The sequence below is a fragment of the Armigeres subalbatus genome, chromosome 1, assembly GCF_024139115.2.
Source record: "Armigeres subalbatus isolate Guangzhou_Male chromosome 1, GZ_Asu_2, whole genome shotgun sequence".
NCBI lineage: Eukaryota > Metazoa > Arthropoda > Insecta > Diptera > Culicidae > Armigeres > Armigeres subalbatus.
In genome coordinates, this window is record NC_085139.1 from 150108514 (window position 1) to 150122377 (window position 13864).

Below are 13864 nucleotides of genomic sequence, written 5' to 3' on the forward strand. Positions count from 1 at the left end.
TGAAACCCTTTTCTTGAATCAAAACACAATTAGTTTATTCAAGTGAAGTAAAATATCTAGGTGTCATACTCGACGCAAAGCTTAATTGGAACTCTCATCTCCAATCAGTTGTGCAGATAGGTCTCAATACACTTTGGGTTTGTTCAAAAACCCTTGGTAAAAGATGGGGCCTAAAACCAAGTATGGTCATGTGGATATATAAAACCATTGTCCGTCCCAGGACAACTTACGCTTCCCTTGTCTGGTGGCCTAAAACTAATGAGGCTGCTGCAAGGGCTAAGCTCAACAAAATCCAACGCACCGCTTGCATAGCCATCACTGGTGCAGTTCGTAGTACACCCACTTTGGCCCTAGACGCAATGCTTCACCTGCCCCGGTTAGATCAATTCATAAAGCTGGAAGCGGAAAAAAGTGCTCTAAGGTTAAAGAGAACAAAAACACTGCTGTCGGGAGACCTTACGGGTCACCTCAGCATATTAAATGAATTTGCCATAAATCCCGCAATAGGAATTTGTAGTGACTGGATGGAAACGGTAGTCAATTATGACTTACCTTACGATGTGTTCATTCCTTCCCGCCAGGAGTGGGAAGGAGGTGGACCCAACGTTCCAACAGGCTCTATACATTTCTTCACAGATGGTTCGAAAATGAATAATCTGACAGGATCCGGAATCTATGGCCCTACAACAAAATTTATGTCCACTTAGGACAGTGGCCCACAGTATTTCAGGCGGAAATATATGCAATATTAGAATGCGTGTTATTATGCCTGAGGAGAAAGTATAGATTTGCAAAATATGTATTTTCTCTGACAGCCAAGCGGCACTTAAGTCGCTTAATAACTACACTTGTAACTCAAAGCTAGTGTGGGAATGCATTCTGGCTTTGAAAAACTTATCCATACGCAATCGAGTCTACCTATATTGGATCCCCAGGTCATACGGGTCTAGAGGGAAACGAGATTGCTGATGAGCTAGCCAGGAATGGATCTAATGAAAGGTTCATTGGCCCTGAGCCCTTCTGCAGGATCTCAGACTGCTCTGTAAAAATGGAACTGAACAAATATATGGTCAGTCAAATCACATCAAACTGGAATGCACTTCCCCATACGAGCCAATCCAAAAGGCTCGTAACGATTAACCCCAAGAAAACCCAACAACTATTAGGTCTCAACAAAAGGGATCTCAACATCTACACCGGTCTAATAACTGGACACTGCCCTGCAGATACCATCTACAAAAGATCGGAGCAATCCAAACCTCAAATTGCCGCTTCTGTGACGAGGAGAGAGAAACATCAGAACACATCCTCTGCTATTGCAGTGCACTCACCCAACGTAGGTTCAGTTCTCAGCAAGCCCTTTTTAGGGCCTGCTGACATATGGATCTTATCCCCCAAGGACGTGGTTGGCTTCATAAAGCTAGTCTCGCCAGAATGGGGGAGTCACATACTGTAACTCAGGATCTCTATTCATCAATAATAGATGGTCTTGAGTTCAGTCGATACCAAGGTATCTCAGTGACAAACATGTTACTGAAATAACTTGCGTATTTCACAGCAAAAGGGTATATCACAATAGTCCTAAAATCTGGACGCAGTGATCTTCATCCGACAAACGAGGAAAAAAAAAAGCACGAAAACCCGCGTGGATGCGACGTCTGGAGACCCGCATCGCCACAATGCGGTCAAAGGTTGGTCGATTAACACAGTAAAAGCAGGGGAATCGATCAACCAGGCTAGTTCGGAATGTTGCTGAAATTGTGAAACCCACAGAACTCCGTGATCTCACCGAGGCGAACATAACTGAGATCCTCGACACCCATGTACAGCGGTTGAGTGCTCTTGCTAAACGATTGCGACGTTATGGAGAATGTTCGAAGAGGAAGGAGCAAAGCCGATTTTGGCGAGGGCCTTCCGTAGATTGGAGAAGTCACGCAGTTTTGGTTCAGTCTATGGGAGAACCCCGTCATACACAATGGCGATGGGGTGTGGATGGCAGAAGAAGAGCAATATTGTGGTGGAATTGGAGACATGACCGCTATCAACGTGACCGCCCAAGACATACGTGAGGCTACCCGGAACACCAGGAATTGGGCTGCACCAGGATCCGATTTTGTGCATAATTTCTGGTATAAAAAAAACTCACAACGGTCCACGGGCGGATGGCGGAATGCTTCAACACGGTACTAGATAAACCCGGGCAGCTACCGGAATTCATCCCTAGCGGTGTCACTTATCTTCTGCCGAAGGATCGGAACACTTTGAACCCGGCCGTACAGACCAATAACGTGCCTTTCGAGTCTGTACAAAGTGCTGTCATTGGTAGTAGCGAGGAGGGTGCAGAACCAACCAACCTGATGACCGAGGAACAAAAAGGTTGTCGACGCAACACACGAGGCTGCAAGGATCAGGTCATCATTGATGCAGTCGTTGTTGGGCAGGCCATACACAAGCAAAGAAACCTGAGCATGGCGTATATTGACTATAAAAAGGCATACGACTCAGTCCCTCACTCGTACCTTCTTAAGGTACTGCAGTTGTATAAGATAGACGGTAACGTCATCAGGCTAATGCAGCACGCTATGGGGATGTGGAGCACATCCCTACACATTACCGATGGAGAAAAGGTGTTACGGTCAAGGACTCTCGGCATCAGGAGGGGCATATTCCAAGGCGATATCTTGTAACCTACCCTCTTTGCTTGGCGGCTGTAGGCACCATTGCCTTCGCGGATCGAGTATCTGATTATGCTCACAGCCTCGCCAACCGACAAAGAAGTCTGAGTCAAATGCAGTAATATTGTCAGATCACTACACTACATCAAACATAACAACAGAACAACGTTCGTCATCGGGTTGATCGTTGTTGACCGTCGATCAACTGCGCCGCATGCCTCATAGCATGCCCCGCTGGGCGCAAGCTGCTTTCCCAGGCCAATTTAAATTCGACCTGATATCATGCACTAACAGTTGACCACTCCACTCACCGCCATACGAGAAAAGGGATATTTCCAAAGGAAGCCCGAAGTACGTTTTTTCTAGCATGATCCACTCACTCTCGATGATCACAACTATCCACCACGATGCTCCCGTTAAAATGGGTAGAAAATACAGTACTCATCCACGTTCGTCACGTAGGTCCCCGACCGATAAAATAAGAGATGATTGCAAACAGAATTCAGTTCTCGGTTTTACTTCCATCCGATCGTTTGCCTTTGAAGGATTGTAGCTCGTAGAAAAGATTTCGAGTTCGCGGTAAACAGTGCAGAGGAAAAGTGAAACCAATCATTAGGACAAGTGGTGCTCTGCCTGTGGTAAATAAGTTGTACGGTGCGGAAACGAGGACGTGCTAATTTACCAACTGTTTCTATTCCATAGTGCCGAGAATACTGTGATATCCATCCATACAATATATTAACACTTTATATTCACTGAGCCAACACTCTTTATTCGACACAACTACCATCCACTTGCACATCTCACTCCATCTCTCTACACACTGCCTGCTACACTGTTATTCAAGAATACCACATCCTCCCCTGACAGAATTATGGGTATACAAAATAAATATTTAATATAAATGCTGAATTTCATTGTCAAACTGGGTTTTTGTTCTTTAGTCCGTATTGTTGGTTCATTTAAGGTGTCGTGACCGGTCTGCCCATGGGGTACGATTATCCGATGAATAGCGTTGATAATCTTACTGGCATTTATGTTGAAACCCATCTTCCTCCGGCGATACTAAAAAAAAATTCTTGAACAAAAATAATACAAAATAAAAATTATAAGTAAAAGAAATAAATAAAAGTTATGATTCGTTACAATTAAAACAATATTCTAACCCTATCTTTTAAGTCACTTACGTTTTCGCTGTTTGGTTTTAATCTGAACCATACTGATACATTAGCCCCCCTGTAGTACGCATATCGGAAGCAAGTTCAGTAAAAGCAAATTTCAGAATATGACCTGTAGACTTGTAGAAGATGCAGTAGGCTTTTCAAAATACCCTCGCAATCGCTGATTGAATATCATCATGGAAAGACATGTTTACGTCCAGCGTCCTTCGATCTATCAATGAGGATGGTCCCAATAATATTTCGACATGTTACTTCGCTGAAAATCACTTCTAGCTGCCAGCAGCCGTAAAAATTGCAAACAATGTTTCGTGCACCAAGCTTATAGAACCCATCGCTGTTTGGCGTTTAAATCTGTTGTGTTCTCCCTGTTACTATTCGCTTCCAAATCCTCCATAAGCTCATGGAAGAATATAAGCAGGAAATCGACAAATAATGTAAAGGAAAACATAGGATACAATGGGATATGAAGGTGTTTAAGAGAACAGTAGTAGTAAGTAATCAACTAAAGTGATGAAATTATCTCTTGCTCCCTGTACCACTGCAATAACGTTTTCTCTAACATGCGACTATCTGACTGCTACTCTTTTCACTCGAATTTGTGCGTACTTAAAACATTTGAAGAAATACTGGAGATTTGCTGTTTGTGTGAGGCTACTATTCTGTTTTTAAATTGGCAGATTGTTCTGAATAGGAAGTTAACCCGGGATATTGCGAGCATAATGAAAAAACGATATACCATGCAATCAAAATTACATATGCGATATTTACAATCTAACTTACAGCTAAAATGCGTAGATAACTCATTCAAGAAATGAAAATTGGTGCCGCTTGCCAAAGCACATTGCATTAACCAAGGCATCAGCCATATACATTCCAAAACTTATACTTTTAATTAACTTATAAATATTATTGGCTTTTTGGTATAGGATCAGGTAACATAAAGAAGTGTAAAGTATTTTAAAATGGATTTTTGCAATAACTTATAAGGTTTTTATTCACGTGTACACTATTTAACACATCTATTATTTTACATTTTTTTTAATCTATTTGTACTGTGAAAATTTTGCGAATGCTAACCTCACTTTTGACCAACAATAAGGTATATTGTCACTATTCTTTCATACTATTGTTAGCATGCAATTAACTTAATTTATATACATTTATATTAATTTATATATGAATTTCTGTCTGTCTGACCCTTATAGACTCGGAAACTACTGAACCGATCGACGTGGATTTTTGTACACAGATGTTTTTCGGGCCGGAGAAGGTTCTTAAGATGATTCAAGATCCCTCCCCATTCTAGAGAAAAAAAAAACTTCGATCGATTCAATCATAAATACTACTTAAAATGATTTCTATTTCCTGCATTATATGTACACATTCTATCATTCTATAAATTTTGCAAGCGAAAACAATCACCGAATTTCAACATATTGTTATTTGTCTAATGAACGTTACCAAACCTATAATAACATACAAACAAACATTCACAAAGTTTATGCTAAGATAGCTTTGAAAACTAATCTATTTTGAATTAAAACGTTGCACTGAGGGGGGATACGGATTATAAACAAGTATAAACTGCAAATAATCGAAGGAAAAAACGCGTTTAACATAGACTTTTTACAGAGTGCACAATTCGTAATTATGCGGGATAGCATAGCAAAATTTGGTTCACCGATTGATTTTAAACGGTAGTTCTACTTGACTGCACATTAACCTTCATTGTTTACAGTCTACGAACCACGTTACTCATACAGCCCGGTCTTCAAAAACTGTACTCACTATGGTCAAAATATTAACGGACTACAGTACGATTATGGTTCAGTAACCATTTTTTGATTATGGTGCTACGTGGAAAGTAAACCATTTTTTAAAATGGTTTGGCTTTAAGGATATTCAAATTTGTTGATATTCTTCTTCAACATGCAAATTTTATATCATTTTACCTTTTAAGCATTCGTTTAGTTTATTTATTTTTAATGTTTAACTTTATGGTACATCCTTACATACGCCTTAAATGTTCATTGGTCTTTACCGTCTTTACATCTCAAATTGCCATTGGTATTTACCCGTCTTTTTTTATACAAACTCATCTCAAATCAGATATCAGGTGACTTTGGGCATTACCCGACTAATCTATCTCAATTCTCCAATAGAATCAGATGGCCTTGAGCTCAACCACACTCATCTCTCACCGCTATGAAACGAACACGGCCTTGGTCTTAATCCGGCTTATCTCTCTCAATTATAAAACAAACATTTGGATGGCCTTGGGTTAAACCCGACTCATCTTTCACCGCTATGGAACAAACACCTGATGGCCTTGGCTTAACCTGACTCATCTATCACCCTATATGAAACAAATACCTGATGGCCTTGGGCTTCACTCGACTAATCTTTCACCGCTATGGAACAAACACCAGATGGCCTTGGGCTCAACCCGACTCATCTCTTTTCACTACGAAACAAACATCAGATGGTCTTGGGCTCAACCCGACTCATCTCTTTTCACTACGAAACAAATACCTGATGGCCTTGGGCTTCACCCGACTCATCTTTCACCGCTATGGAACAAACACCAGATGGCCTTGGGCTCAACCCGACTCATCTCCTTTCACTACGAAACAAACACCAGATGGCCTTGGGCTCAACCCGACTCATCTCTTTTCACTACGAAACAAATACCTGATGGCCTTGGGCTCAACCCGACTCATCTCTTTTCACTACGAAACAAATACCTGATGGCCTTGGGCTTCACCCGACTCATCTTTCGCCGCTATGGAACAAATACCAGATGGCCTTGGGCTTAACCCGACTCATCTCATTCCGATAATAATCGAACACCTGATAACAGCGCGATCAAGTGTACAAATCATAACAGGCTTCATTAATTCTTAGAAGGTCCCAGAGTAGACGCGACGTGTTGAACTCGAAAACTGTATGCAAAAGAATATCAATCAATATTAATGAGCTGTCAAATCGTATGGACGCTTCGCTTCCCATCGCACTTTGCATTTACTCTGACCGCGCCCTTACACATTCGCATACCAAACTAAGCACATAGTGTCACTCTTTCAATGAAACTTTATATACGAGATTGATATACTGCATGAATAATTGGTACTGCCCTAAAAAAATTTCATTTCTACGATATCACGGATACAAAAACCCTTCATGAATACTTCATTCAAAGAATAAAATCAATTAAACAATAAGTTAAATAATATTAAACCGAATCATGGTTAATCCTGTATTTACTTTTGATTCTAATTACTTTTAAACTAATTCTTTATTTTGGATCGTTTTACTTAACCGAAACTATGGTAAATAAATCAATTTGGCCACTGAGCATCACTTGTAGGATCGATGCAGTTCACCTTGTTCTTAATACAATATATTATTGAGAAAAGCACTCAATCTTGAACTGGAAAATCAAGTTGTTGACGTTATTTTTTTTTTCCTTTCTTTTTTTTTCACTCATATATAAAATTAATTTTGAAAGTATTTATAAAGTTCGATACATTGACAGTAAGCTTAGCTTGACAGCCGAAACTTATGATTTAGCCACAGTTTTCATATTACATCCAGGATGCGCAACAATCTGAATACCCAAAAAAAACTAGCCCTGTGTAGTTTCTACTCATTTTAGACCCTTCATCTTTTTCCGTGCACACCGTCGAATTCATTTCCTTTTTTTCAGTGTTGGCGGAGTCGGCTGTCACTCATTATGGAAGCCGTGGAAGCAAAAAAGAAAAGATAAACAACTTACCGCTCGATCACAAACAAGTTTTTTTTGTACATATCGAAGTATATATCGCATTCCTTTCCAGCGCACTTTTGTCGTGGCTAGGATCGCCAATGTGATATCCATCCATACAATATATTAACACTTTATATTCACTGAGCCAACACTCTTTATTCGACACAACTACCATCCACTTGCACATCTCACTCCATCTCTCTACACACTGCCTGCTACACTGTTATTCAAGAATACCACAAATACGTGATGGATGAAGAGACGCTGAGGAATACACAGCCACACTATCGCCACACCAACACCCTACACCAACTAAGTAGGGTAAAAATATATGTAAGTACACTATTTTATCACTCCATCTTTTTCTATTGTGAGGCTGAAATTTCCTTTTTGGTTTGGGATGGCTCGTTAATTCTAGTGGGTGGTTCTGTTTGTAATCGAACCATATAGTTGCCACAGCTCAAGTTAGGGATTGGGAGATCATGTCCTGTGTGCCTCTTTTGATTTACTATATTTTGTCTCCATGTCTCATGCGCCCCCTTGGACTGGGGTCCGAGGGGTGGATAACAACCATTAGTCCTCTATGGTTTTGCCTTGCCATGAACCCTCTTAGCAGGGCACTCAACCAACACAACTATTGCTATCATTTGAAGAGTGGGGAAAGAAGTACAAACATTACCCACACCTTCTTTATGGACGACTTGAAGCTGTTTGCGGAATCTGTGGAGAAGCTGCACCAATTTCTGCGGCTTGTAACGGTATTCAGCAACGACATCCGGATGGAGTTTCGTATCGATAAATGTCGGTCCATACATCTACACCGGGGTCATCTGGTGGATGCCGACAGTTTCCGCGTCAACGAACAGGAGGAGATTCGAAACATGGTTGAAGGCGAAACGTACAAGTTCCTAGGTTTCCTGCAACTGAAAGGAATTCGCCATACGACGATCAAGAAAGAGCTGCAGGAAAAGTTCTTGCATCGTGTCAAACGTATTTTGAAGAGCCTCTTGTCGGCCGGCAACAAGGTGAAGGCGATAAACACGTTTGCTGTGCCCTTGTTGACATACAGTTTCGGGGTGGTGAAGTGGACCAAGACTGACTTGGAGGCGTTAGAACGAGCAGTACGAGTGGCGTTCACTAAGCATCGCATGCGCCATCCAAAATCGTCCATTGAGAGTCACCCTGCCACGTACAGTAGGAGGAAGAGGCGTCACCGATATATAAACACTATGTGTTTCCCAGATCCAGCAGTTGCGAAGATACTTCGTGCAAAGCCAGAAGCGCCACGAAATCTATCACGCTGTGTGTGAAGCTGACCACGGATTCAGTGCCTTGCATCTGGCGCAGGAGGACTATCAGCTGAATTGCGACATCAAATCTGTCGACGAGATGTTCGCATCGTGGAAGCAGAAGGAGTTGCATGGGACGCACCCCCATCAACTGGAGCTGGAATATATCGACAAAGCGGCGTCGAATACGTGGCTGGTGCGGGGTGAACTGCTCTCGGAAACAGAAGGATTCATGGTAGCCATCCAGGACCGTGTAATTGCGACAAAGAACTATCGGCACTATATATTGACGAAAACGTGGAGGACCGCTGCAGGAAGTGCAATTCAGTAGGAGAGACGATCGAACATATCGTGTCCGGGTGTTCAGCATTAGCTGATTCAGCCAATCTCGGTCGTCATAACGAAGTAGCCAAGATTGTGCACCAACAGCTTGCTTTAAAGCACAACTTGGTTGACCAGTTTGCCGCCTACTACAAATATGTGCCTGTCCCGGTTCTGGAAAATAGTTTCGTGAAGCTGTACTGGGATCGCGAGATCATAACGGATGTCCTCATACGTGCCAATCGGCCCGGTATTGTTGTCTACGACAAAAGGACGAAGCGGGTAACCCTCATCGAGATTGCTGTACCGCTAGACCATAATGTCCAAACAACATTCTCCACCCAGATAACGAAGTACCACGACTTGGCGGAGGAGTTGAAGCAGATGTGGCACCTGGAGGACGTGCGTATAATTCCGATTGTTATCTCAGCAACCGGAATCGTCCCGAAATCTCTTCTGAGATCCTTAGGAGAGCTGGAACTATCTCATAACCTCCATAGCATCCAAAAGACAGTGGTTCTTGGTACTTGCAGCATCGTAAGAAGATTCATACACCACCATAACTAATACATCCGGTGCAAACGTTTATTATAGGATTTTAAGTCAACCGGCGAATGAGATCCACAGAGTTTAATCCCCTTTGGCATTCAGATTGCCCGGGGTAGATGAAAATTCCCAGCACGCTTGCTGAGGAAGTGCCAAAACTCTATAATAATAATAGGCTGTAAAAAATGCAAGTAAAAAAACGCAAGCAGTTGATAACTGGGTGAACGACCATGTGAAATTCTGCATTTCGTGCTGAGCTCTCGCATGCAAACAAACTTCCCTTATAACTTTTTGGTATTATGCTGGTTTTACAGAAGTCTTGTAGAGGTTAATAATTTTCAAGACAGTTATAGAACCAAAAGTGTTACTTGGGTTGTTCTTCGAGCTGATTATTTCAACATGTTTGAGAAACAGAATGATGATGTATGCCATGAAGGACACCTGGGTCAATCAAGTATGAAACGACGGTTGCACGACAGATACAGGTGACCCAAAGTGGGCCAAGAAGGATCCTTACCGGTGGAAGACTACATCATAATAATAATTGATTAGTTCTGTCAGCACGATGATCTTGAGGTTATGACACTAATAATCGCCAAGCAAAAGGTTGAAATATCGTCCGTATCTGGAGATTTCTTTTGCGTATCATTACCGTAGATAACGCAAAGCAGTTTGTTTCAGTTTAATTCTACTAGTACAGCCAAACTCTATCTCTGAAAAGAAATCTCTCTGCCAAAATTCCTCTCTTCTAAAAATACAGAAAATTAATAACACTTATATGTCACATAACGAACCGAGATAGATCGGTTTCTAGAAAGACAAAATAATACTAACTCGACTACATGCAAGACACCAAACGAGCTCATCCAAAATCGTAAATCGCGCTCAAAGCTTACAGACCTGAATGAGTAAAGATTCCCCCAAACACACGCGACGCGACAGTTGCGACGCGATTCTATCGCTTGGCGACAGCGATTTTGTCGCCGTTGGTATGGAAGCGTAAATAGAACATTGCCTGCAGCGACCGAACGATAGAATCGCGGCGACTAGTTGTCGCCGTCGCGGCGATGAAATCGCTTAGGTCTGGGGGAGCCTTAATACGAAGCGCAGTCACATGTTCACGTAGTCCGTTCTGCTACTTGGCTTCGCCGACGGCATTTGTATTGAGGCGCATAACTTCGAGAAGATGGGTGAAGTTTACATCAGGCTGATGATGGGATTTAAGCGGATCTACGGACACGAGAAAAGTGCTACGTACTGTGATAGAACAAGTGTGCCATTTATGGTGGGATGCAGATAAATGAGGCGATTTGACCACAAATTGCATCAGCTGTTGTTTCATCATTCACATCGCATTCTCATTTGTTATCAAAACCGAACACAAGTGATGGGCCAGGCACGTAGCCAGAATGTCGAACATTAACCCGGTGAACAAAGTTTTCGATAGCGATCTGAAGGGTATAAGAAGACGAGATGCGCAGCAAGCAAGGTCGATCGATCAGAAGGAAGACATTTTTTCTCTTCTATTTCTATATTTAAAAAAAAAAACCCAGATTAATCCACCTAGCGGTGATGATGCCTTTCTCGTGCATCGTAAAATGTACTGAAAAAATCACATAGGAAAGGTCAAAAAAGCACTTTAGGGGGATAGATCGCATATTTTCTATCATTGTGCATGTTTTTGCATTAATTACTATGCATTTCCACCATTCTTGAAAAAAAAATTTTTTTTCGATTTTGAATTTTTTTTCCAAGGGAAGACCCTTGGGAAAAACAATGATTTTCAATAATTTCGAAATGCAATGTCCGATCAGGCCAATTTTCAATAGCAAACAATGGGACCGCATTCCCCGTCGAATGCAACTTGTTGCGAGTAAATCGGGTAATGCTAAGTTCCAAAAAGTGTGTCTACAAAATTTGTACACATACACACATACACACACACACACATACATACATACACACAAACAGACATCACCTCAATTCGTCGAGCTGAGTCGATTGGTATATAACACTATGGGTCTCCGAGCCTTCTATCAAAAGTTTGGTTTTGGAGTGAAATTATAGCCTTTACGTATACTTAGTATACGAGAAAGGCAAAACATCTCTAATATACACATAATTGGCAACATAAAATTTATTTGAATTTACATACATCATAAATATACATACAACATTCACGCTTTTAATTAACTATACTCCTTCTATTTTGTCAACATAACAAATTAGTTGTAGCGTTTTTTGACAATAATCTGAGGCTGTGTTCATTTAAACGGTAAAAATTAAAATTTAGTAAAAATAGTCAAAATTATCATGAACATTATCATACTCGCTAGAATCAATATACAGTGCATTCTTTTATTTTTTCTCTGATATTTGTCGGCTTTCTGAAGTTGTTGATACCCTTCAAATACTTTGGTTTGAGTACATTCAACATTGTAGTCGATTCTATCCAAAATTGTACCCTGTTCTTGAATTATTTGCGAAAGATCTTTAAACACAATGTTCAAATCCTCTATCGAATTGACAATTTTTGATACTTCCTGTTCTCGAGATTGAATCATTTTTGTGTTATCAGCTTCGATTATCATTAGTTGTTTTTGATTTATGCTCAGACCGGTTGCAGGTAATTGGAAATAGTCATCTAATTTATCATCTTCTTTATCTCCCATATCACCGCTTGATACATTCATATTGAGAAAGTTGTCGAAAGTATCCACTGAATTACTAGATTTTGAATCTATATTAGCTGAAATTTTGTCATAGAATAGTTGAGAATTCTGTTGTATGTTGTTAAGATTATCATTAAACACTGTTTGAGTCTGCTGAAAACGTTCAGATGTAGACTGTAATGTCATCAATAATTTCTTCTCCAAGTTTTGTAGCAGTACAGCTTCTTGGCGATTTTGACCTGTAATGAAAATCGTAATAACATTTACTTTATTAAATAAAGAAGTACGTTACTCATACAGCTGATCTGTTTAGAGCGTTTAGAGGTTACAGTTTTGCCTTACAAAAAGTTGAACCAAGGTTTATTGCCAAAAATGTGGATGTCTTGTCTTAATAAGAGAAAGACAATTATATCACTATAAGGTTAATAAATTAGGATTCTCTTGAAAGTAGCACTCTTTTGCTTTCATTTTGTTTAATTAGATTTTTAATCGATACTTACAAGAGTTCAAAAGTTATGATTATGATTTCACATTATTTTTACATTCGCAAGGTAGCTAAATAAAATTTATATGAAAAATTAGAGATTTTTAATTTTCCTAAACTATGCAAAATTTCTATAAACAGTTAAAAAAAAATCCAAGAAAAAAATATATTAGCGCTTTTGAAATTAAAAAAAAAATCAATCTTATATATAAAAATGAAATGGTCTGTGTTCGTATCCGCATAACTCGAAAACGGCTGGATGGATTTTTTTCATTTCTTCAGCAGAAACATTCGTTATAGTTTCCGACGGGTTTATATAATATTTGCTCATGCAAAAATAACGAATTAAGATGAGTAAATCGTGCAACTAAAAGATAGATTCGTATGGAAATTCTGCAGAACAGGGGTGGCATTGTGCATCTCGATTCGAACGTAATTCTATCGAGTCGAACATGTTTGGCATTACGGGTTTCGATTCGATCTCGAAAACGACTCATCGTTCGAGTATGCTCGAGGAGGTACAAGAATAACGAGATATTTTGGCATTATGGAAACTCGATAGCACACTGAAAAACGACTCAAGTCGAATGAAAAACACTCGTCACCTTTATAGCTTGCGAATGTTGTTCGAGAGTTATTTCTTGCTGAAAGTTTTTAATTATATTTGTTATTATTTCTCTACGGGAGGAGAATAAATGTTTTATTATTGTCTCTTGAGGAAAAGAATGTCATAAGAATACCTACTTTCATAGTTTCCAGACAATATGCAATCTCTAATTATCCCGAAATCCGCGTAAAAACGACTTCAACTAAAATCAGGTTTTCACGTATTTCTTGACGATTTCGATAAATCGCGTGAAAAATCTATGAGGAAAATCTGCGTGAATACGTATATATTCTAAAATCTACGTAAAAATAAATGAGTTAAAT

The 13864-nt window shown here is 40.1% G+C and overlaps 1 protein-coding gene across 4 annotated transcripts in view; it reads right to left on the reverse strand.

Annotated features, from left to right (window-relative positions):
- Positions 1 to 11886: 11886 nt before the first annotated feature.
- LOC134205252 (protein ILRUN-like) overlaps positions 11887 to 13864 on the reverse strand; it is an 88523-nt gene continuing 86545 nt past the window's right edge. For 2 of the 4 annotated variants that reach the window (XM_062680340.1, XM_062680339.1), the window contains one exon: positions 11887 to 12689. In XM_062680340.1, the coding sequence (XP_062536324.1) occupies positions 12061 to 12689 (629 nt within the window). In that variant the 3' untranslated portion in view covers positions 11887 to 12060. The remainder of the gene's footprint in view (positions 12690 to 13864) is intronic. The other 2 variants (XM_062680341.1, XM_062680342.1) reach the window with 2 other exon arrangements.